The sequence below is a fragment of the Rhineura floridana genome, chromosome 3, assembly GCF_030035675.1.
Source record: "Rhineura floridana isolate rRhiFlo1 chromosome 3, rRhiFlo1.hap2, whole genome shotgun sequence".
Classification (NCBI taxonomy): domain Eukaryota; kingdom Metazoa; phylum Chordata; class Lepidosauria; order Squamata; family Rhineuridae; genus Rhineura; species Rhineura floridana.
The window spans coordinates 176220627-176245045 of record NC_084482.1 but is presented as its reverse complement, the minus strand read 5'-3'; the positions used below and the strand labels follow the sequence as shown (position 1 = coordinate 176245045).

Genomic DNA, 24419 nt, shown 5'->3' with positions numbered 1-24419 from the left:
GATCATTCAGACCATGGTATTTCTGATCTCTGTATGGATGTGAAAGATGGACAGTGAAAAAAAGCTGATAAGAGAAAAATCAACTCATTTGAAATGTGGTGTTGGAGCAGAGCTTTGCGGATACCATGGACTGCGAAAAAGACAAATAATTGGGTGTTAGAACAAATTAAACCAGAACTATCACTAGAAGCTAAAATGATGAAACTGAGGTTATCATTCTTTGGACACATAATGAGAAGACATGATTCATTAGAAAATATAATAATGCTTGGAAAAACAGAAGGAAGTAGAAAAAGAGGAAAGCCAAACAAGAGATGGATGAACTTACAAGATCTGAACAGGGTTGGTTCATGACAGATGCTCTTGAAGGTCACATAACAACAAATGAAATAACTGCCATGTGAGTGGAGGCAAGGAGTTGTGCAAACCACTGAAGACAAACTTAATTGGGCCAGTTCTGCTAATGCAGATTAGTTTTCCCCACATGTCAGCTATATGAGTATGTCACATTAACCTTTTCAAAGCAGTGTAATGTAGTCGTCCACTTGGGTTTGATACAGCAAACTTGTGTGTTTATATACTATTTTTGTTGTCACATCACCGCTGAGTGAAGCCTGAGGCAAATTAGCTTACCTACCTTACATGGAAGGTACGAGACAACAACAGAATTCACAGCAGGATATAAATTTAACAGAAAGGCTAATTTGGATCTTGTATTTTATGCTGATAATTCAAAAATTTTGGGAATAAACAACATCTTAATTACCCCTCTATCCTGGACTGATCGTTACCTGATTAAATTTAATTTATTAATCTCATGTTCTCTACCTGTGAATGAGAAAACCACCAAATTGATCCACCCAAAAAGGCTCTTAGAACCAGCTATTTTTATAGCGAAGCTTAAAGAGTTTCCTGACCCGAATAGTGAGGACTCAATTGAAACTCTAGTTAACTCATGGAATGACTCAATGATTAAAACGATCGATACTATTGCCCCCCTTCGCCCTTTTACCCACTCTCGAGATAGATCATGTCCCTAGTTTACTAAAGAATTGTTAAGAATGAAACGCACCTTTAGGGGATTGGAATGCCGTTGGTGTAAATCTCGGACCCTAACTGACCAGATCTGTGCAAAAAATTAAAGACTTATGTAGCAGCCAGACGCTTAGCTCAAAGAACTTTTTATTCTGCTGCTATTACTTCTGCTGACATTCAACCTAAAGAACTTTATCGGAATGTTAACTCTCTTTTAAACCCGAAATGTTGCGAGAACACTATTGACCATTCCCAGACACGATACCAAGATTTCGCTGCCTTTTTTCACAAGGTTACACAGATTCGCTCCACATTGGACTCTAATCCTGTTACAGATTTGCAGGTTGTTCCTTCTGATACTATCTACTTACCAACTATATTGAACTCTTTTCGACCTATATATCCAGACGATATTAACCAACTACTGAGTGGGATGAGACCTACCACCTGTCCTCTTGACCCTTGCCCATCCTGGCTTATAAAACAATCTAGGAAGGACTTGGCCAACTGGATTTGTGTGATAACTAATGCCTCCCTCCAACAAGGCTCTCTCCCCAACTATCTAAAAGAAGCTACGGTTGTACCTCTTTTTAAAAAATCTTTAAACCCTTCTAATATTGATAATTTCCATCCAGTCTCCAACTTACCGTTCTTAAGTAAAATAATTGAACGAGTTATTTTTAATCAACTTCAATGCTTGGTAAATGATAACTACTTTGACCCTCTTCAATCCGGTTTTAGACTGGGATTTGGGACTGAAACGGCCCTGGTTGCCTTAGTCGATGACCTCCGAATAGAGCTAGATAAAGGGAATGTTTCTCTATTGATCCTTCTTGACTTACCGGCGGCCTTCGACACCATTGACCATACTATTCTCCTTGATCGCCTCTCAGGGATGGGAATACGAGGCACTGCTTTGCAGTGGCTACGCTCCTTCCTGGAAGGCAGATCTCAGAGAGTTCGCCTGGGAAACTTCCACTCTGACCCTTGGCCTCTGCAATATGGAGTCCCTCAGGGTTCAGTACTATCACCACTTCTATTTAATATATATATGAAACCTCTTTGAGAGATTATACGTAAGTTTGGAGTTCGCTTTCATCAATATGCGGACGATACCCAACTTTATTTTTCTTTTCCTCCCGATCTTAAAGAGGCTATTCAACCTTTAAATTCTTGTCTGTCCGCAGTGATGTCCTGGATGCGTCTCAATAAATTGAAATTAAATCCGAATAAAACTGAAGTACTTTTAGTTAGTCGTAAACCTGATTTAGCAAATGAAAATCACCCAATTTTACTTTGCCACTAAAGTCTCAAGTCCGGAGCTTGGGTGTTTTGCTGGACTCCGCCTTGACTTTGGAGGCACAAGTATCGGCAGTCTCTAGAAGTGCCTTCACCCAATTAAAACTGGTTCGTCAACTCCGTCCATTTCTGGAGACTGCTGATCTAGCTAAAGTGACCCATGCATTGGTCACTTCTCGACTTGATTATTGTAATTCTCTTTATACTGGGCTCCCCCAAATACTGCAACAACTTAAATTGGTGCAAAGAGCAGCGGCGCTAATGATTACAGGAGCAAACTGGCAAGCACACACCACTCTGCTCCTTCAACAACTTCACTGGCTGCCTGTTTTCTATCGAATACATTTTAAAATACTAACTTTAACTTTTAAAGCGCTACATGGTTTGGGCCCCTCTTATTTATCCAACCGGATCTCTTTGTATGAACCCCCTCGGCTCTTGAGATCTGCCTTAGATCCGGCCCTTATTATTCCTCCTTTTTCCCGAATTCACTTGTCCAATGTTAGAAATAAGACATTTTCTGTAATTGCCCCTACTTTATGGAACAATCTACTGCAAGAAATACGTCTGTCTTCTTCCCTCTTAATTTTTCGTCGGCAGCTTAAAACCTTTTTATTCTCTTTAGCTTTTAAATTGTGAGATACTGTTTTACTTTATCATTTGATATTAACTGTTTATAAGTATTCCGCTCTGAATTTCTTTGGAAAGAGAGCGGGATAGAATTTTTTAAAAATAAATAAATAAATAATTTTGGGAAACTGGGTAGATTGACAGATGCAGCCAATTGAGATTGTTATCTAAGAATACCATAGTGCTCAAGATCCTCCAAATTTGCTTTTCAGGTGGTTCTTTGGCAAGCTTCAATGTACAGTTTCAGTTCAAAAAGCTATACATTTGTAGAACTACTTACATTTTCTCCTGCTTCTTTGTTTGCGGACTACTATAATCAATATTGCAACCCCTGGAATGCATTTTTGTATTTAAGAACAAGACTTTCGTTAACTCAAATGTTTTACTGACCAAGATTTAAACATACATATTTACATTACATCAACAGCTTAACTCCTGTAACATTTATATACATATTTTATTTAAACTGCCTTACAGTCCTTTATAAAAATGTAGTATTTCTCAAGGGGGCAAATCATGTTAACACAGCTGCAATAAAGGTTTGAACAACTGTAAAAAATATATTGGCACCATTCTTTCGATTATTGACTAGAGATCAAAACTAATTTCCGCACAGTATTTGAGACAGCCTAGCTAGCCCAACTATATGCCTCATCCAGATGCACTGGGAAGCCAAGGTCCCCTTCTGCAGGGAATTTTTTTTCTTGCAGTATTGCTTTTTACATCAACTTTGTGAAGATCACTTCCCCCATTACATGCCATTATATACATGAAAATAGTCACACATGCCTCCTGAGGTCCAAAACCTCTGGAAGCAGATTAGGAAAAGGGAACACACAGGTATGCTTGGAGAAAATAAGCAGCCCTGAGCAAACGAAAGTGCCCCGTTCTTTTTTAAAACTGCATATGAATTTGAAGAGCCTAAATTTCACAAACAGGAACTGTTTTTGCAATTTTCAGAAATTAGTAGATTGATGAAGGGATGCAGAGGAACAAGGAAGGCTGTCAGTTATATAGTGAAACATGGGCTACATAACCAATACTTATATTGAAACAGAAGAAGAAGCTGGGTGTGGGTCAGGTATCTGTAAGATGTAAAATTATTCAAGGAACGGGTAAAAAATCTAAGGGCTTCCATTCTTAATGTAAACATAGTAGTTGTAGGCATATGTTGTGTTCTCCAAAAGCAGAGATAATTTGTTCTCAATAGAAGTTACAGAAACCAACTTCTTTTCTCAACAGTCTTAATCTGACTCTTCAGCAGCATTCAGATTTACATTTTATATTGGTTTTAACATTGAAAGTACTAATACATTGTCTTATTGGAAAAAATACACACTTGGCAAGTTTTGCTGTCAGCAGCCATCATTTACTCATTTTACATAAGTATCAAGAAACTATTAATATTTTTTGAATAAAATTGTTCTTCCATGAGACTGAACTGCAATTTAGTATCTTGTAAGGAAGACGGCTGCATGCTGTTAAATGTACAAACTTCCACTTGCTGATCAGTAGATTCAGGCAATACAATGTGGCATTTTGAAATATAGGTGGGAAATTGCCCAATTAAATGTTTCACCAAGAAAAGAAAATCTTGCACACAGAAAACTGGTATCAGGAAGAATCCTAATATGTAAGGGAGAAGCCTGACACTCTGGTTTTCCTCAGGCAGGGAATTTTTGACCAAGAGATCAATCAGCAATATGACCCTCCCATTTACTATTGTGTAGTAGTAAAATCCCAGGAGGGTTATACCACATGAATCTGAAGACACAGATCAAGTCTAAGCAGTTACGTATAAGTGGGGAATACAATGGCAAAGCATCAAATAAAATCTTGATTTCCATACACCTTATGTTTGGTGAAAGCTCTGTAGATAATTGGCTCAGGAAAAATATTATATTGACATGATAGAATTTATAGTGAATTAGCCAGTAAGTAAATGTACCTGCTCTGAATATGTTTTCAGTGTGTACATTTTATCTATTTATCATCAACTAAAAATGTCACAAATTCATTTAAGAAAACTCCCAATTCCTGTGTGGAAATCTTTTTAAATCCTAAAGAGATGCAGCAGTGCCTCAATTATCTTTGAACAAATATTTAAACAACTGGAGGTTAATTTTACAGTAATGGCTCTTTATAACTAATACAAACTGTAAGTGTAACAAAGCACAATAAGGTATAGAACAATACTTTGAACACATTCCTTTTCTGAACTTGGCTGATACTAGTGAGTTTTCCTGTCTCAGGCTAAATAGCTAAAAAGGCAACTTAAGGTGTTATTCCTTATTTCTGTTCTGGCAAACACCTTCTAAAGATAATTTTTAAATTACTGGAGATCATTTGAAACATCTGGAACAAGTTTATTCACTTTTGAAAATAAAGTGCATTCACACACATTGTAAGAATTAGGCTATGACAGAAAGAGAAAGGATAGTTTCAGTATGTCAACTTTCCTTCCCCCAAAGTACTGCTGATTTTTAGACAAACGCTGCATCCTTTCAGTACAGTTAAAAGCCATTAAAGCTGCTAGGCAGCCCACCTCTATGTGGCAGTGGAATATGCTTTGGAATGCAGCAAAACCTTTAAGAAACAGTTCTGAGTTGTTTCTATTATATAAGAGGGAGCTTGGTTGCTATTACAATGCAATACCAATTTTGAGACTGAATACTACTCTCTATTGTTGGGATCAAAGGCAATTATCTGGCTTTGTGGACAGCAAAATTGCTAACTCTGTCTGGTTAGGCCACCACTGTATAAATCCAAATATTAATTTGGTTTTTTAAAAAGTCTTAAAGGCACCCAACCCTTGTATTTCAAGATAGCATGTAACTGCTATTTGTATTTATATTTTAAGAATCAGTATATTTTTTCTCTAAATATTTATTTTAATAGGAACAGATCAGCATTAGGATATCAGTCAGGAACTGTCAGTGGAATTATTCAACTACATCCCTGTGAAACAACTGCAGTTTAAAAGTTCCCACTGCTGAATGACCAGCATTATGCAAACTAATTTGTATACTACTATATAGACACAAGATGGTCTGTTTTTAATTAGCATTCAGCTATGGATAAATTTTTTAATATTAACAAATAATTTAATTGCTGACAGTTGGCCATCACAAAAGCATAACAATCCTTGCCATCATATGAACTCTACAGTATAATCATTCTATAGTACAAATTCTTTACAAAGCCATTTGTATTTACATAAACATCTCTACAATTTAATGCAACATTGTTTTAAAGCTGCAACTTCAGCAGTAATTAACTATGCCTTTGTTTTAGAAGTTCATCAATCTGTGCCTTGTACATATTTTTCACATCTTCAAGATCCAATCTCAGTTCTTCTGCTTCTTCTGCTTTCTCACCATACATCTGAAGAATGGTATTATATCTCTGATCCAAATCCTGGAACAACACAGTCCAATAGTTATGAACTTGCTCTCTGCATTTACATAAAAGACTCTTAACATATCTCTGTCAGCAGTAATTTCTGGAAGTTTAAGATATATACACAAATATATCTTTGTGTAAGATATATACACAAATATATGAATATATATATATTCATATACACAAAAAGCAAAGTCAATTCTCTGAGCGCCAATCTTTATGTGGCTAAAACAGGACCAACCATGCACAATTATTTATTGCATGTATTCATCACTTTTTTAAAAAAAAAGTCTCAAAGCGACTTACAATATCTTAAATTTAACCCAGCTAAATATAACAAGAAGAAAAACAAAATACAGTAAACAAAATTTCCTGAAGTGCTTGTGAGGAAAGGTTAGAAGATGAGCCAGTTGGACCGGAAGAGACAAAGTGGGAGGATTATGCTGAGGATGCAGCACACCTTCCTCTCTGGCGTGCTGAGGCGTTGGCACTCCAGCCAGAAGGTGAGCTAGTTGGACCGGAAGAGATGAAGTGGGGAGACCGTGCTGAGGACACAGCACCACTCAGACTGGTGGAGGTTAAAGGTGGCTCAAGAGATTCATTGGGTGTGAGCCCCAGTCCACCAAGAAAGAGAAGGAAATGAGAGCAGACAAACTGAGGAAAGGAAGTGGAAGCAAAAGGACAGCAGCAGAGAGTGCGGATGAATGGAAGGAAGAGAGGCAGGCCAGACTGGAAGAGAGGACAGGAAGGGAGCAAGCAGGAATGTGTAAGTGAGGGTGAAACAAAGGAGGAACAAGCAGAGAGCCATGTAGAGGAAAAAACAAGGGAAAGTAACAAGAGATGAGAGTAAGATACTGACTGAAGGAGGGAAAACATAACCTGTGGTAAGAAGAGATTACAGCTGAATAAAGGGATGGCAAGCATTACAGCGGTAGGCTAAGTGACAGGAGTATAAATAAGCAAACCTTAGAATGTGCCTGGGGATGAGAAGAACCCTAACCTTTAAAGAGGGAAAATTTGCTAGGTGGCTCTGAACATAACAGATACACTGGGGCTCTGAAGGCACCTGGGTCCCACAAGGAACTAAGATGGGAATCTCTGCAGACTTCATCTAGCAGTATTATAAAAAAGACAAAGCCTATCCTACCCCACTGAAAGATGAGTATCACAAAAAAGGCCAGAACCTTACAAAGGTATGCTCTAAAATTAAAAACTAAAAGCCTGGCAAAAACAGGAATATCAATTGCTTTGTGCCCTAAAGCTGATCATGATGGCACCAGGTGTGTTTCACTGGGGAGAGCATTCCACAGATGGGGAGCCACTGCTGAAAAAGCCTGTTCTCGCATTGCCATCCTTCACACCTGCCTCAGAGGAGGAACATGGAGAAGAGCTGATGATGACTGCAGGTCCAAGTAGGTTTATGCAGGGAGAGGCGGGTTCCTGAGCTATTTGGGTCCTGAGTTGCGTAAGGTTTTATAGGTGAAAACCAACACAGATATAAAATGTGTAAAGCTGGGTGTCCCGCTAAGCACCCTAAGCAGCTACATTTTGCATTAGCTGCAATTTCAAAATCAGGTGCAAAAGTTCCTAGCACAATTCTATATGCATTTACTCAGGAGTAAGTCCCATCATATTCAATGAAAATTATTCCCTAGTAAGTAGATTTAGGAATGCAACTATTGCTTTTTACTGTAATTAGAAAGAAATATTTCACTTTACATTTACAACAGAAAGACATTTAAAGAAGCTACTGAATACATTTTAGATTTCATCATAAAAATAAGCCACCTACCCTTAGCTGTGCACGTAGTTTGGGTATTTCCTTTACTTTTTCTTCTAAGTCATCATTTTGATTTGTCAGCTTTACCAGCTCTTCTGCCATTATTGACCGAGTTCTTTCAAGGTTTCCAATTTCCAGCTAAGTTAAAAATATTAGTTGACAGTTAAGATTTTGATGTCCACTTACAAAGTTACTAATTTTGTTTTCCATTAAAAGTAGTCAGAAGTGTTGAGCTTGCAGACATATGTTCTATATCAGTAGTATTCAAGTATTCATAGGATAATGCATGTAACTAATTCTTAGAAAGCAAAAATGACAAAAGCTTTAACGTTGTAACTGCAGCTTATACATTTACTGTGGGCCTAAAAGAAATCACAAGGCCTCAACCCTTGTTCTGATGTACCACCAAAACCCAGGTATATAGGATGCAGAGGATGAAATAAGAGAGCTGAGTGAGAGAAGAGCCACACTGTGCTAGGCCCTCTGCTAACTGAAAGATATTATAGTTCATAGGCCTGAAAAACTGAAGAATATCTGAACACCTACTAGGGCAACTAACCTCTTAAGTAGTTATCTGCTCCCTGGCAAGCTGCTGTAGTATTTTACAGCAGATTGGGAGAAACACTGCACTGTATCTTTCTCACTGTGCTACATGCTGATGTTACCCCAAAAATGTTTCTGAACCATTTCTACAAATTAGTTTGGCTGGGATCCAAATGCCCATGTTCACACACCAGAATATTTCCAGGACTCCTCTGACCCCCCTGCAAGCCTATGCACACCCCAAAATGGCCACTCCTGGGGGGCTAGGGGACCTCTGGAGTGGCATACAATGCCCTACCCATCCCAGGTAGAGAAGTACTTTGGGCGATTTTTGGGACACAGCCTATATGTCCATGTGGTTTTGCATGAGAACTCATTAAAATATATCTCAATAGCCATTAAATAAATAGACTGATTTTACTGGTCAGCCAAACGGTTCCCACACTTTAGGTTTTTAACAATTTTATGCCAGTGTTTAGTTCACCATGCTGCTGCCCTCCAGATGTTTTTGGCTGCAACTCCCATCAACCCCAATCAGCATAGTTGGTGATGGCTGGTCTATAAACATGACACTTTAAAAACACAGCACATAGCAGCAGCCAAAACAAAACCATCTTAACATTTTACCAGCAGTGCCTGAACTCAAAAGAGCACAAGAAACAGCAAAAAACTCCATTATCTGTTGTTTCTAACAGCTTCTGTACAAACTTGATCATAACAATGCATATGCTACCATGATGGCTTACATTTTAGATATTTATGTAGCCTACATGGCTGAGCATTCCTTCTCCTTTCCAAATAGCAAAATATCCAGTAGCGGAAGAATTAGATATATAAAGGACATTTTTTTCTGATTCTTTAAACTAAATCATGTCTAGAATAAGAATATTGGTACATAGGAAGATCCAGTCGACATCTGTACTAGAACTATTTTCAACTATTTTTATATATGGAATTGTTTTTAGACAGTTTTCTTGTTTTATGGTTGTACCTGTTTTGGGTTGTATTCAGCTACGTACTACTCAGAGAACTGAATGTAATGAATCTAAGTTAGTCGTATTTCTTAACTGCAACAGGTCTGCTCTGAGTAAGACCAGAATTGAATACCACCCTTTGTTTTATAATTGTATATTTTATTGTTGCAACCCGCCCTGGGACCTTATGGTAAAGGGCAGGTAATAAAAGAGAAATAGAGGAAGTGTCAGGAATACTGTACTGCTTGTACTTCATAGTATCTGCTAACCTGTACATTTGTAAAGATTACTTCAAAGACAACAAAAGTATCCACTTCTTTCTACTCCAAAAGAGTGTCCTGGAGAAGTCCAGGGCAGCTTTTATTCTGGAGGCAATGTGAAATAATACTATCAACCTATCCTTTCATTCCATGTGTCCTGGCCAACCTATCACACTACGCTGCCAATGTGCTATTGGTAATAAAGATCATGACCATAATTATTGTAAAATGGTTTCATCATGCACCCAACACTTTTCTGCCAATTGTGTCCCTTATGCTTATTTTTTTCAACCGCAAGACATGTGGTAGTGATTGTGAATTGGAAGTGGCATGGTGAGCTAATTTGTAAGAATAGGTTCTATGTAGTATAGTTTTCCAACTAGTTATTCAGGTGGATCACCTATTAGCAAAAGAAGCTTCTCATGAGGGCTTCCCATGATTTCTAATCTCCAAAATATTTAGAAAATGTGCACGCACGCACGCACATGCACACACACACCCGAACATCAGAACACTAAAAGTAACAGTACAGGTGATAGCCAAATGCTTTCTGTTTGCAAATTTGTCAGTGGAATGGGGAAGGTAGGTAATTTCTGGTGATTCCCGCTCTGCTCTGCAGCCTCCCACACCCCATACATCTGCTGAAGAGGATCCCCCAGTGGACTAACAGCACTGGACATCACCCTATGGAAATGTATCAAAACAAATACATAAAAGGAAACTGATCATATCTGTCTTTCAAGCATACATACCATGGGTCTGAAACACATATGTCCAGATACGCATGTAAATATTCAGGTTACCTGTAAGTGAGAAATCTCACCATCCCGCAATTTTAATTGTGACTGTAGATTTTCAATAATGCTTGAACCTGCACCCATTCTCACAGCATCATATAGATTGCTCCCACTTGTAGACATTGAAACAAAGGAATGATCATGTTGGTCATCCTGCAAAAACAAAAATGAAACAACCAGGACATTGAATACTTACAATACAGGCATACCCCGCTTAACGTTGCCTCGCTATAACGTACATGCTCCATTCATCCCCATACCCCGCTGCCATCTAGTGGTGATTGCGTGCAGTACAAGTGAAGACAATTGCTTCATTTAAATGTTATTTTCGCTTAAAGTACCGTATATTCCGGCGTATAAGACGACTTTTTAACCCAGGAAAATCTTCTCCAAAGTCGGGGGTCGTTTTATACGCCGGGTGTCGTCTTATAGGGCGGGTGTTGAAAATATGCGGTCGCCGCAGCCTCCGACAGCAGGGCGGGGTGCCGTAGGGAGCGCACCTCTGTCTCCTCGGGGGGGGGGAGTCGTTCGCTGTCCTCCCCAGGTCCGGCAAGCTTGTAGAGAAGGGCTTGCTCAGTTTTTCTTATTAAATTGATTGTTCTGTGTTGGATTGGTTTTTGAATATATTTATCTGCCGTTCAAATTATTCTAAGTTTCATAGATTGGTTTACCTTCCTTTATTGCATTAGCCTTTTCATTGCGTTGTTGCGTTCTCCGCCGATCAGCTGGGCGGCGGGCGTTTGTCCCGCCCCCGGGCGGCTTTTACTCAGGCAAGGCAAGCGCGCACACTCCCGCATCTATCGCCTCCCTATTTTGACAAGGACACATTAGCCTTTTCATTGCGTTGTTGCGTTCTCCGCTGATCAGCTGGGCGGCGGGCATTCGTCCCGCCCCCGGGCAGCTTTTACTCAGGCAAGGCAAGCGCGCACGCTCCCGCGTCTATCGCCTCCCTATTTTGACAAGGACACATTAGCCTTTTCATTGCGTTGTTGCGTTCTCCGCCGATCAGCTGGGCGGCGGGCATTCGTCCCGCCCCCGGCTGGCTTTTACTCAGGCAAGGCAAGTGCGCACGCTCCCGCGTCTATCGCCTCCCTATTTTGACAAGGACGAGCCCAGCGCAAGCATGCACCCGCCTGCCTGAGGCAAGGAGGCGGGAGGAGAGGGATGAGCGCGGAGAAGGCCCTCTCCCTCCGAGACAGCACGGGCGCTGTGCCCTCCTTAAGCTGGCAGATTTCTTCCACTCCGTCTGACAAGGCGCGTTCCCTCTCAGACCATCACAACACGCGCGAGCACGCACGCGCACGCTTCCTTTAAATCAGGTTGTGATCCAGTAGTGTATTGTAGTTATTTCGCAAGAGTGGGCATTGCTGGACTATTGCTGGCGTGCCTTTCCGCAAACAAACGTGCAGGCTAGGGCTGGTGTGTATACACACACAGACACCCGACGGGGAGGGCAGGGGGTGGGGGTCAGTAGCGTCAGGCTCCCATGGCGTCACTATTGACGTCTCGCATTCCAGCCGCTGTATGAAAAGGCCTCTACGGCTCCTCTTGCATAAATGACGCGCGGCGTGGAGGGAGAGGGAGAGCAAGCGCGCACTCAGGAGCCTCCTTCAGTTACAACCGACAGAGACGGGGACATGAATGAGGTGCTGCTGCAACAGGGGATGGAGGTGGCGGGGAGACACTTGGGCAAAGTTTGGGTCACTTTTGGTCACGGCAAATCCGGGCAGGGAACAAAACGCTCCGTCTTCGCGGTAGTAAAGAGGAAAGCGGCCGATCAGAATTGAACTCGCCACTTGAAGCGCCAGCCTTGGGGATGTGGGCTCTTCTGTGCAGCCTGCTCTCTCGATCTCGGCCAGCGGTGCTTTCTTACCTCTGCTTGTAGTTGTCATGGGGATGATGCTCGTGGGCTTGCCCTCCTGGGCTTGATGAATGGCGGCAATTTGTCCTCGTCCGGGACAGCCGCAGCGGAGCTTTCTCTCGGGGGGAAAAGACGTGCTCTTGGACCTTCCCTGTTGGTTTTTGCTGCGTGAGCGTGGCTTGGGCAGAGGTTGGATTGGGGATGGGAGAAGAGGGGAAAACAAAAGCCGGCGGGATAGCTTGGAGGAGAAAGCGGGGCGGGGAGCTCGTTAAAGGACCTGGCGGCGGAGATGATCTGATCTGGTGCGCGGAAGGGCCCGGACAAAAGTTGAGGGGATTGCGCCTCGTTGACGCTTTTCAGCTACGACAAGCCCGCACGTGGAACAGGGCGAAGAGAGGCAAAGGGGTGGCTTTTATGTTTACATGTTTGATGACAAACAGCCTTATGTTTATAAGTGACAGTTTTCCTGCTAAGTACCTGCATGTCATAAGCAGGGGTAGTCTTATACGGCGAGTATATCCCAAACTCTATATTTTAACTGGAAAAGTTGGGGGTCGTCTTATACGCCCAGTCGTCTTATACGCCGGAATATACGGTATACTCTCCGGTCCCATTGCATACGTTAAAGCGGGGTATGCCTGTATCCAGGTTATCATTTGTACCCAAATAATTACTGTATTTTCAAGACTGGCACCAGAAAGGTAAGTTTTTGTTTGACATAAATTGTAAAAGCAAGTGAAGAGAGCTATTTTGGTATAAAGAGGAAAGAGTATTAAATCAAGATGTGGCTTCAAAACCTTGCTTAGCCATGAAATTCACCAGGTAATCTCTGGTCAATCACTATCTTGCATCTTAATCTTCAGAGGGTTGTTGTGAGGATTAAATTGTTTGGAAAGCAAGACCATGTATGAAATTTTTAAAAATGGTCTTGGCAATAGTGACAGCAAAGACATCTCAGCGGTTTATCAAATTAATGTTCCAGAAAGAAAACATAATATTTAAATCCATAATTTCAACTTCTGATACTGATAAAAGGCTCCTGCTGGGAGGAAGGGCGGGATATCAATAAATCAATCTATCTATCCAGGATCTGCTCAATTAAACTATAGTCAGATTTCATCAGAAATGGATTTGCTCGTGAGAGCTAACATATATCACAAGGAGGCAAAGAGAAGCAAGTTTATTTTCTAGTTGTAAGCAGATTACATATTACTGTATAGTGTAACATTCACTGGCAAAACTACTTGAAAACTACCTGCTCTTATTTTAGCAAGGAAGCTTAAGACATCATAATATGAAGGAAACGCACACAGAAGCAGCAAATGAAGGTCAAATGATACACTGAACATTACCTGGGATATGAGGGATGCCTGCAGACCTGTCATATCAACCCCACTTATCGAACTTGAGCGTGACAGGGTTGGAGTGCTTGAGGCAGTTTCCATTGTTGATGATGTGTATAGTTTACGCTCCTTAGAGAGAATACACAATATCCAAAGAAAAGAACAAATACACACACATATATGTGTATTAGTGAAAACAATCCTCTTAAGATAATGGCAAAGACATAGGCTTGTATTAAATGTAGCACTAAGGAGATCATGCCATCAGTGCAAGCATTTCTGCTTGCCCAACAGGACAATCTCCTGTTTCCCCCCCCCCAATGCACAGTTCTGGGGGTTCTTCTGACCCTCCAGAGAAGATCTGAAGAGGTGGAGCAAGGGGAGAATCCCACTGCGCTAGAAGGAACCCTTGTGCTGGCTACTTGGCTTTTACCAGCATAATGATTTAGTTGAATATGCCCAATTTTAATGGATTAAACAAAATGGAGTTAATAGCATAATTTGCTCTGCTCATTCAGCTTTCCAAGTTACCTCATTTACAGAACCAGCTTATTTGAAGCAGAGTAACTTCATTTAGTATTCACACAACAGAATGAACACCTTCTGTCTTGTAAGTATCTGATAATAAATAATAAAGTAAAGGAAGAGGTCCCTCAAAGAAACATTAAGAATAACCAAGTCACAGTGAAGACACGAACCATGACTTGGTTATTCTGATTGTTAGCATCAGACACCCTGATGAAAGTATAGGATGCTTACTATTCTTGTCAGTGCAGGAATTTATGTTGCATATAAACATAGATAAAAGTAAAGGATCCTCAAATGAAGGACAAAAAAAAATGGAACATCCCCAAATGTGTCCAAGAGCAAAATAAACTAAGGAGGGTACAACACTAGCATTCACAAGATTGAGGACCAACAAAAAATCTAAGGGAAAGGGAAAGGGAAAGGGAAAGGGCAGGTCATGCACACAAAAACGATGGCTTGAGGTCACAGAAGGATGATTCCCAGAAAGCAATGAAGCCCACAGAATAGAAGGTTGTAACCCACTGCAATGATCGTTCATGCAGCTAGCTAAAGCAACATTTTTACAGAGGGGACAGTATGGCACTATCAAGAGCAAGACACAGAAACTGACAAGCTAAGATTCTGGAAAGCTACCATCTTGCCTGACAACTACTTATGTTCACATAAGGCTTGCTTCATCTTCAGAACTATGGAAAGTGAGTAACATGATCAAGCACCTTTTCTCTTGCAGTTTCTTGTACAAAAATCGCTTTCTTTTTTTCTTGTTCAACTTTCATTTTCTCCATTTCAAGCTGCGCAGCTAACAGCATCTGAAGAAAACAAGATATATCTTTATTTATCTTTATCTACCTTTATTTATCTTTATCCCCCTTTAGGATGCACACCTTAACGTGAGGGGGTTTGAGAGTGTTGAAGAAGCTGAGAGCAATGCCGTCAGGAGTCTAGACCAAGAGGCTAGACTCCTAGCAGGGACACCCAAGGCGGAATGATCAAAGCTGAGACACCAGACTAAGATGCATCCAAACTCAGAGGAAGGGAACGGTAAACCACCTCTGAATACCTCTTACCACAAAAACCCTATGAACAGAGTATCCAAAATGCAACAAGAGATAGTACTGGAAGATGAGACCCCCAGGTCACAAAGCACTCAATGAGCTACTGGGGAAGAACAAAGGACAAGTACGAGTAGCGCTGTGACTAATGACACAGCTGGGTCAAAGCCGAAAGGAAGCCCAGAGGCTGATGCGCACAGATGCGAAAGGAGAGTCCGGAGTTGTACGATGCACACAATAGGAACATGGAACGTGAGAAGCATGAACCAGGGAAAGTTAGAAATTGTCAAGGACTTCCGGGAAGTGGTGCTGGCTGGTGGTTGTCTCTGAGGGAGCTCTGCCTCAGAGGAAGCTTTTTCCAGGTTAAAAGCCAGCCAAGAGGAATCTTGGACTGGCTCAAATGTTCTCCAAGGTATAGGAGAACCGATCAGATCTCCCACAAGACTTCGTTGAGCTGTCGGCGGCTGGAATTGATCAGGAAATTCCTGAGATAAGAAGGCAAGCCGATCGGCTGAAGACGGAGTCTGGACTTCCACGCAAGCTGCACTGGGATAAAGCGAAGCGTTTTTTCTTTTTAAAAAAAAAAACGTTCTTAACCAGCGAGCCCACTTCTACCTAAATCTTATCATTCGGCTTAAATTACTGCAATAAAAGGGATTTGTTTATGAATCAGCAACTGAGAAACCTGGGTGAGTCATACCTTTTCTCTTTTAAATATAATTAAGGAAGAAAGAAAATATAAACAACTTATATACTTCTTTTACGACAAAAAGCTGGCTTGAATTTGGAGTTATAAAGTTTAAAAACGGATGAGAGGCAATTATTATATTTTGGACTAATTTTCTCTTTGGACTATTTCTTTTTGGATAAATCCGCTGCTCGTATATGCTAATAACTGTTTAGTCTTGGCAACCAGAATTGTTTTGCATTCTTGGATACAGATAAGAACTGCTGGCTGGATTTCAATAATAGGCCTGGAATATTAACTCTTTTTTCGGTGGAGAGAAAAAAGAAAAGAAATAGATTGCCTCTAGGTTCTGAAATAGTGATTAATATTAGAAATTAAAGGCTTATTTTTGAAAATGGCAACTAAAAAAACAACTAAGGGGCGAAGAGGTTCTATTGATACACAGGAAGAGGATATGCCCTCAGAAATGTTTCAAAAAATAATGGAAGGGATCAATGCTATAAAACAGGAGATGAAACAGGAAATGAATGAAATGAAAACTGAATTGACAGATATAAGAGACTATATTAAAACACAAGTGGATGAGATTAAAGGGACAATTGGGCAAATAAAGGAGGATGCAAAAAATACTAAAGAAAAGGTACAAACCTTGGAGAATAGAACAGATATATTAAATCTGGAATTAGAAAAAAATTTGGACTATGGGGCTGTGACTGAAATGAGAAGTAAAGAGCATTGTTTGAGATTCCGTGCAATCCCTGAGGAAACAGGTGAAGACATCAGAGATAAAATTGTTAATGCTTTAGTAAAATTTCTGGATTTGAATGAAGATCGGATGGAATTTGAAATAGACAAAGTTTATAGAATTAATTCCAGATATGCAACAATGAAAAAAATTCCAAGAGATGTGCTTGTTCATTTTGTAAAGAAAACGACCAGAGATATGGTATTACAGCAACATTTTAAATATACCTTTAAAATTGATGGTAAGGAAATACTGGTGTTGAAAGAAATCCCTATTAGACTTTTACGTAAGAGAAAAGAATATGCTTTCCTTACAGAAAAACTTAAGCAATGCAAAATTCAATTTAGGTGGGATGTTCCAGAAGGAGTGATTTTTACATTCAGACAACAGAAATATAGATTGAATACTGTTCAAAAAGCAAGGGACTTCCTGAGAAAAGCTTCAAAAGATATGGAAGAAGATAAACTCAAAGATATGGATATAGTTCCTGGGAAACAAAGTCAACAAGGATATGCAGAGGAGGGGAAGGAAGATGATGGATCAAAAGGAGCACCAGGCACATTTTAAAATACATGCTTAATGATGGATTACAAATACCTAACTTGGAATATAAATGGAGCTAACACGGCACAAAAGAGAAAGAAAGTGTTTCATTACTTGAAAAAATTAAAATTGGATATAATTTGTTTACAGGAAACTCATATTCAGAAGAAAGACTCCAAATATTTGATTTGTAAAAATTTGGGTGAAGAATTTATTTCAGCTGGACCAAAAAAAAAAAATGGAGTTGTTCTTTATATTAATCCACAATTGCTTCCTAAATTGGTATTACTGGATGATAGTGGTAGATTTGTGGGGGTTGAAATTACTTTACAAGGTACAAACATTTTGATAGTGGGTATTTATGCCCCCAATGAAGATAAAACAAGGTTTTATACAAGACTTATGGAAAAATTGTCAGAGCTTTCATATGAGCATTGGTGTGTCATGGGTGACTGGAATGGGGTAATCTCACCAAAAATTGATAGGCTTTCTGAAAAAAATATCAAAGAGACACAAGGTAAATTACCGAAGATTTGTTTTGAACTCATGGAACATTTAGAATTGGTGGATACCTGGAGATATATAAATGATAACGCAAAGGAATTTACTTATTTTTCAGAAAGACATAAAACATTTTCGAGGATTGATATGATTTGGATGTCTAAAATTTTAGCGAAGGATATCTTTAAAATGGATATATTACCAAAAACTTTTTCGGATCACAATCCCGTGATATTAACTTTAAAAAAAAAAAATCTTGGATTTAGATGGAGACTAAATGAATCTTTATTACAGAATGATAAAGTAGTACAAGAATGTAAGAAGAAATTAAAAGAGTTCTTTGAATATAATTTATATAAAGGAACAAGTGAAAATATTGTTTGGGATACAAGTAAGGCATTTATGAGGGGATACTTTATTAAATGTAACTCTGAATTAAAAAAAAAGAAACAGAAAATGCAATTAATTTTGGAAGAAATAAAACAAAAAGAGGAAGAATTGAAAAAGAATCCAGCTAAAGTTTCTATTGTAAATCAAATTAAAATGTTACAGAAGCAAGTATCAATGTTGACAGTCAGAGAAATTGAAAGGAAATTAAATTTTGCTAAACAAAGGACTTTTGAATTTGCAAATAAACCTGGGAAATGGTTAGCATACAAGTTAAGAAAAGAACGTCAAAAAAACATTATTTTAAAGATACAAGAAGGAGACGAGATGCTCACAGATAATGTAAAAATTAAAAAGATTTTCCATCAATATTACTCAACATTATACAAGTGTCAAGAAATTCCATCTGAAAAAATAGAAGAGTACTTATCCAAACAGAATTTGCCTAAAATTACAGATTTTCAGAGACAAGTTATTAATGGCCCTATTACGTCAAGAGAGATATCTGAAGCTATAAATAAAATTAAATTAGGAAAGGCACCAGGACCAGATGGGTTATCTGCAATGTATTATAAATGTTTGGAGGAAGAACTCTTGTTACCCCTACAGTCTACAATGAATTCTATTTTGCAAGAGGGAAAGATACCCGATAGTTGGAAAAATGCTAATATAACATTAATACCTAAAGAGGACCAAGATTTAACTAAAACAAAAAATTATCGGCCAATATCTCTATTGAACAATGACTATAAAATTTTTACAATGATCTTGGCTGAAAGATTGAAAATAATATTGCAACAATTTATTCAGGAAGATCAATCAGGGTTTCTACCTAAAAGACAATTACGTGACAACGTCAGGAATGTTTTGAATGTGTTGGAATATTTAGAACAACGAAATGATAAACAAGCAGCTTTGATTTTTTTAGATGCTGAAAAAGCGTTTGATAATTTGAATTGGAAATTTATGTTCCAGGTTTTGGAGCAAATGGATTTTGGAGACAACTTTATAAAATGGATTAGATCGATTTATACATCACAGAAGGCCCAGATAATTGTTAATGGAGACTTAACGGATTCATGTGAAATACAAAAGGGTACAAGACAGGGATGTCCATTATCTCCCCTTTTATTTATTTTGGTTTTAGAAGTGCTGCTTAGAGATATAAGGCAAGATAAAAGGATTTCGGGTTTGAAAATAAAAAAAGAAGAATATAAATTGAGAGCATTTGCTGATGATTTGATAATTGTATTAGAAAACCCTTTGGAAGGAATTCATATATTGATGGATAAATTAAAAGAATTTGGACCGTTAGCAGGATTTAAGATCAACAATCAAAAAACAAAGATGTTGGTGAAAAATTTAACTTTAAGTGAACAGAAAGAGTTAATGGACAAGACAGATTTTACAATAGAAAAAAAGTTGAAGTATCTAGGTATTATTATGACAAATAAAAACTCAAAGTTGTTCCATAACAACTATGAAAAATTATGGACAGAGATTAAGAAAGACTTGCTAAGATGGGATAAATTACAACTGTCATTAATGGGTAGAATATCTGTGATAAAAATGAATGTATTACCGAGAATGATGTTTTTGTTCCAAACAATACCTGTAATATCCTCTGATTTACCTTTTAAACAATGGCAAAAAGATATTTCTAAATTTGTATGGCAAGGAAAAAAACCAAGAGTTAAATTTAAATTACTTCAAGATGCTAAAGAAAGAGGAGGACTGGGATTACCAAATTTGAGACTTTATTTTGCTGCCTGCTGTTTAGTCTGGATAAAGGAATGGATTTTATTGAGGAATAAAAGACTATTGGATTTGGAAGGCCATAACTTGAAGTGGGGATGGCACGGATATCTATGGTATGACAAAGTAAAAGTAAACGTAGACTTTAACAATCATTTTATAAGACGTCCTCTGTTGAAAATATGGAATAGATATAAACCAAGGTTTTTTTCGAAAATACCATTATGTGTCTCAAGTCAAGAAGCGTTTTATAGAAGAGAAATGACTGGAAAAGAGAAATGGTTAACTTATCAAGATCTATTAGAAAATGTACATGGAGAATACACAATGAAAGAGAGAGAACAACTGATAAAGGAAGGATATAGTTTTCATTGGTTTGCTTATTTACAATTGTTAGAAAGATATAAAATGGATAAGAAAATGTATGGGTTTGAAATAAGTAAATCTGATTTTGAAATAGGTTTGTGTACAAATGATGAAAACATAATTGCGAAAATGTATAAACTTTTACTGAAAATGGATATGGAGGAAGAACAAGTAAAAGAGTGCATGGTAAAGTGGGCAAAAAATTTTGGTTATAACATACAAATGGATCAATGGGAAAATATGTGGAAAAAAGGCTTGAAATTTACATTATGTTATAATCTTAAAGAAAATTTTTATAAAATGATGTACCGTTGGTACATGACTCCAGAAAAGCTGTCAAAAATGTATAGTAATGTCTCTAATGTTTGTTGGAAATGTAATCAACAAGAAGGATCTTTTTATCATATGTGGTGGTCATGTAAAAAGGCAAAATTATTCTGGGCACAGATAGGCAGGAAGATGCAAAAAATTTTAAAAATAAATATTTAGTCAAAACCAGAATTTTTTTTATTGGGCTTTATGGATAAACAAATAGAAAAGAAATATGGAAGAATAATATTATATATGATTACGGCAGCAAGATTATTATATGCACAAAAGTGGAAAATGGAATCAATACCAACAATGGAAGAATGGCTATTGAAATTAATGGACTTAGTAGAAATGGATAAATTGACGTGTTTACTTAGAGAAAAATCGACAGATACATTCCTTAAGGATTGGAAGCCTCTCTTAGACTTTTTGTCAAAAGATCAAAATAAAATGATGATACTGGGATTTGATGATTAATTAAGACAGCTTATGGAGAAAAGGGACTATGTATGTATATATATTAAGGGACAGGTTTGATGTATATTATATACTTATAGCTGATTTGTGACAAATCGGAAGTCAACCATTTTATTTTCATTTTTTGTTGTAATATTGTTATGTTTTTTCTTACTTTGTTTTGTTTGTTTTTGGAAAAATTTGAATAAAAATTATATAAAAAAAAAAAAAGAAATTGTCAAGCAAGAAATGGAGTGTATCAACATTACAATACTTGGCGTGAGTGAATTAAAATGGACAGGAATGGGACATTTTCAATCAGGCAACCACAAAATATTTTATGCAGGAAATGAGAAATCAAGAAGAAATGGGGTTGCTTTAATAGTGAGAAGTGATGTAGCAAAAGCAATTAGGAGCTATAAGGCAAGGTCTGAGCGAGTGATATCAATGAGATTAAACAGGAAACCTATTAACATAACCATCATCCAAGTCTACGCTCCAACGTCAAATGCAGAAGAAGAATTGGAGAGATTTTATGCAGAAGTATAGGAGGAAATTGATCACACACCAAAACAAGATATGATGATAATCATGGGGGACTGGAATGCAAAAGTAGGGAACAGAGAAGAACTAGGAATTGTGGGGAAATGGGGATTAGGAGACAGAAATGAAGCAGGAGAAAGTCTTGTGAACACATTTTTTGAGCAACCGAAAAGACGACTGTACATGTGGACGTCACCAGATGGTCAATACAGGAATCAAATTGATTATATAATTGGCAACAGAAGATGGAGAAGTTCCATAGTTTCTGCAAAAACAAGACCAGGAGCAGACTGCAGTACAGATCATGAACTGGTCGTATCAAAAATCAGAGTAAAGCTAAAGAAGAACAAAGCAATCATAATGCCAAAATACAATTTAAATAACATTCCAGAAGAATATAAAGATCAAATAAGGAACAGGTCTGAGGCTTTAAACTTAGTTGACAGAGAACCAGAAGAACTATGGAGTGAAGTCAGAGATATTATCAGGGAAGAATGCAAAAAGACAATACCTCTAGTTAGAGAGAAAGACCTCAATGGATAACTGAAGAAACTCTTAAAATTTTTAAAGAGAGAAGGAAAGCAAAAGGAGATAGAAACACAGGCAGAACCCTAAATGCAACTATACAACGACTAGTACATAAGGGCAAAGAAAAATATTACAATAGTTATTGTATAGAAATAGAAGAGGACAAGAGCCCTATTCCAAAAGATTAGATAAATTAAAGGGAAATTTAAACCACAACTAGGGATGTTGAATAATCAACAGGGGAACGCACTGACTGAGAGATGAAATAAAAGGAAGATGGAAGCAATACACTGAAGAACTCTATAAAAGAGATGCCAGGATGACAGATTCATTCACGGAGGAAAGCTGCTCTTAAAATACTTGGAAGAAACAAATCACCAGGAACAGATGGCATACCAACAGAGTTGCTACAAGCTACTGAGACTGAATCTGTCCAAAGTTTGACAAAAATCTGTCAAGAAATATGGAAAACTAAACAATGGCCCACAGACTGGAAGCGTTCAACATACATCCCAATTCCAAAAAAAAGAGGATCCCAGAGAATGCAGTGATTACCGAAATATTGCCTTAATATCCCATGCAAGTAAAGTAATGCTCAAGATTCTACAACAAAGGCTCTTACCATATATGGAACAAGGAATGCTAGACGTCCAAGATGGATTTAGAAAAAGAAGAGGCACCAGAGATCAAGTCTTTGACTGTGTAGATCATGAAAAACTATGGAATGCTTTAAAAGAAATGGGGGTGCCACAGCATCTGATTGTCCTGATGCGCAACTACAGGCTACTGTAAGGACAGAATATGGAGAAACCGACTGGTTCCCAATAGAAAAGGGTGTGAGACAGGGATGTATTCTATCACCCTATTTGTTTAATCTATACGCAGAACATATCATACGGAAAGCAGGATTGGACCAAGATGAAGGAGGTGTGAAAATTGGAGGGAGAAACATCAATAATTTAAGATATGCATACGATACCATACTACTAGCAGAAACCAGTAATGATTTGAAACGAATGCTGATGAAAGTTAAAGAGGAAAGCACAAAAGTAGGACTACAGCTGAACGTCAAGACTAAAATAATGACAACAGAAGATTTATGTAACTTTACAGTTGACAATGAGGACATTGAACTTGTCAAGGATTATCAATACCTCGGCACAGTCATTAACCAAAATGGAGACAATAGTCAAGAAATCAGAAGAAGGCTGGGACTGGGGAGGGCAGCTATGAGAGAACTAGAAAAGGTCCTCAAATGCATAGATGTATCACTGAACACCAGAGTCAGAATCATTCAGACCATGGTATTTCTGATCTCTATGTATGGATGTGAAAGTTGGACAGTGAAAAAAGCGGGTAAGAGAAAAACCAACTCATTTGAAATGTGGTGCTAGAGGAGAGCTTTGCGCATACCATGGACTGCAAAAAAGACCAATACTTGGATATTAGAACATATTAAACCAGAACTGTCACTAGAAGCTAAAATGATGAAACTGAGGTTATCATACTTTGGACACATCATGAGAAGACATGATTCACTAGAAAAGACAATAATGCTGGGAAAAACAGAAGAGAGTAGAAAAAGAGGAAGGCCAAACAAGAGATGGATTGATTCAATAAAGGCAGCCACAGACCTGAACTTACAAGATCTGAACAGGGTGGTTCATGACAGATGCTCTTGGAGGTCACTGATTCATAGGGTTGCCATAAGTCGTAATCGACTTGAACGCACATAACAACAACATCTTTATTCAGAGAGAATTCTTATTTGATAAAGCAACATTAGATCAAAGAATTTGATATTTAAACAAAACCTTTTCTTTCTTTGCCTCTTCAGCGGTTTTCACATACTCTTCTTTAAGGTTTTCTAGTTCGACTTCATACCTGTGCACAAAGTGACAGAGCCCATGCACAAGCTCAGTAAGTAGGGGAAAAAATATTGTAAACATACTGAAGTCGCATGAGAGGTCTACTATTGTGTCTGCCAGTCTGGTTTGTACTAAGTTTGCCCAAATATAAACAGGCCCACATAATCTGCAGAGTGCCAGTTTGGCAGTACATGGGATCAGCAACTAATCTGTGTTATCAGCA

The 24419-nt window shown here is 38.3% G+C and overlaps 1 protein-coding gene across 1 annotated transcript in view; it reads right to left on the bottom strand.

Annotated features, from left to right (window-relative positions):
* Window positions 1–3362: 3362 nt before the first annotated feature.
* TMF1 (TATA element modulatory factor 1) overlaps window positions 3363–24419 on the bottom strand; it is a 44675-nt gene continuing 23618 nt past the window's right edge. Inside the window, exons 12-17 of the mRNA XM_061618668.1 lie at window positions 24143–24212; window positions 15169–15261; window positions 13934–14053; window positions 10727–10873; window positions 8159–8284; window positions 3363–6381 (exon numbers count right to left, since the gene is read on the bottom strand). Of these exons, the coding sequence (XP_061474652.1) occupies window positions 6238–6381; window positions 8159–8284; window positions 10727–10873; window positions 13934–14053; window positions 15169–15261; window positions 24143–24212 (700 nt within the window). The 3' untranslated portion in view covers window positions 3363–6237. The remainder of the gene's footprint in view (window positions 6382–8158; window positions 8285–10726; window positions 10874–13933; window positions 14054–15168; window positions 15262–24142; window positions 24213–24419) is intronic.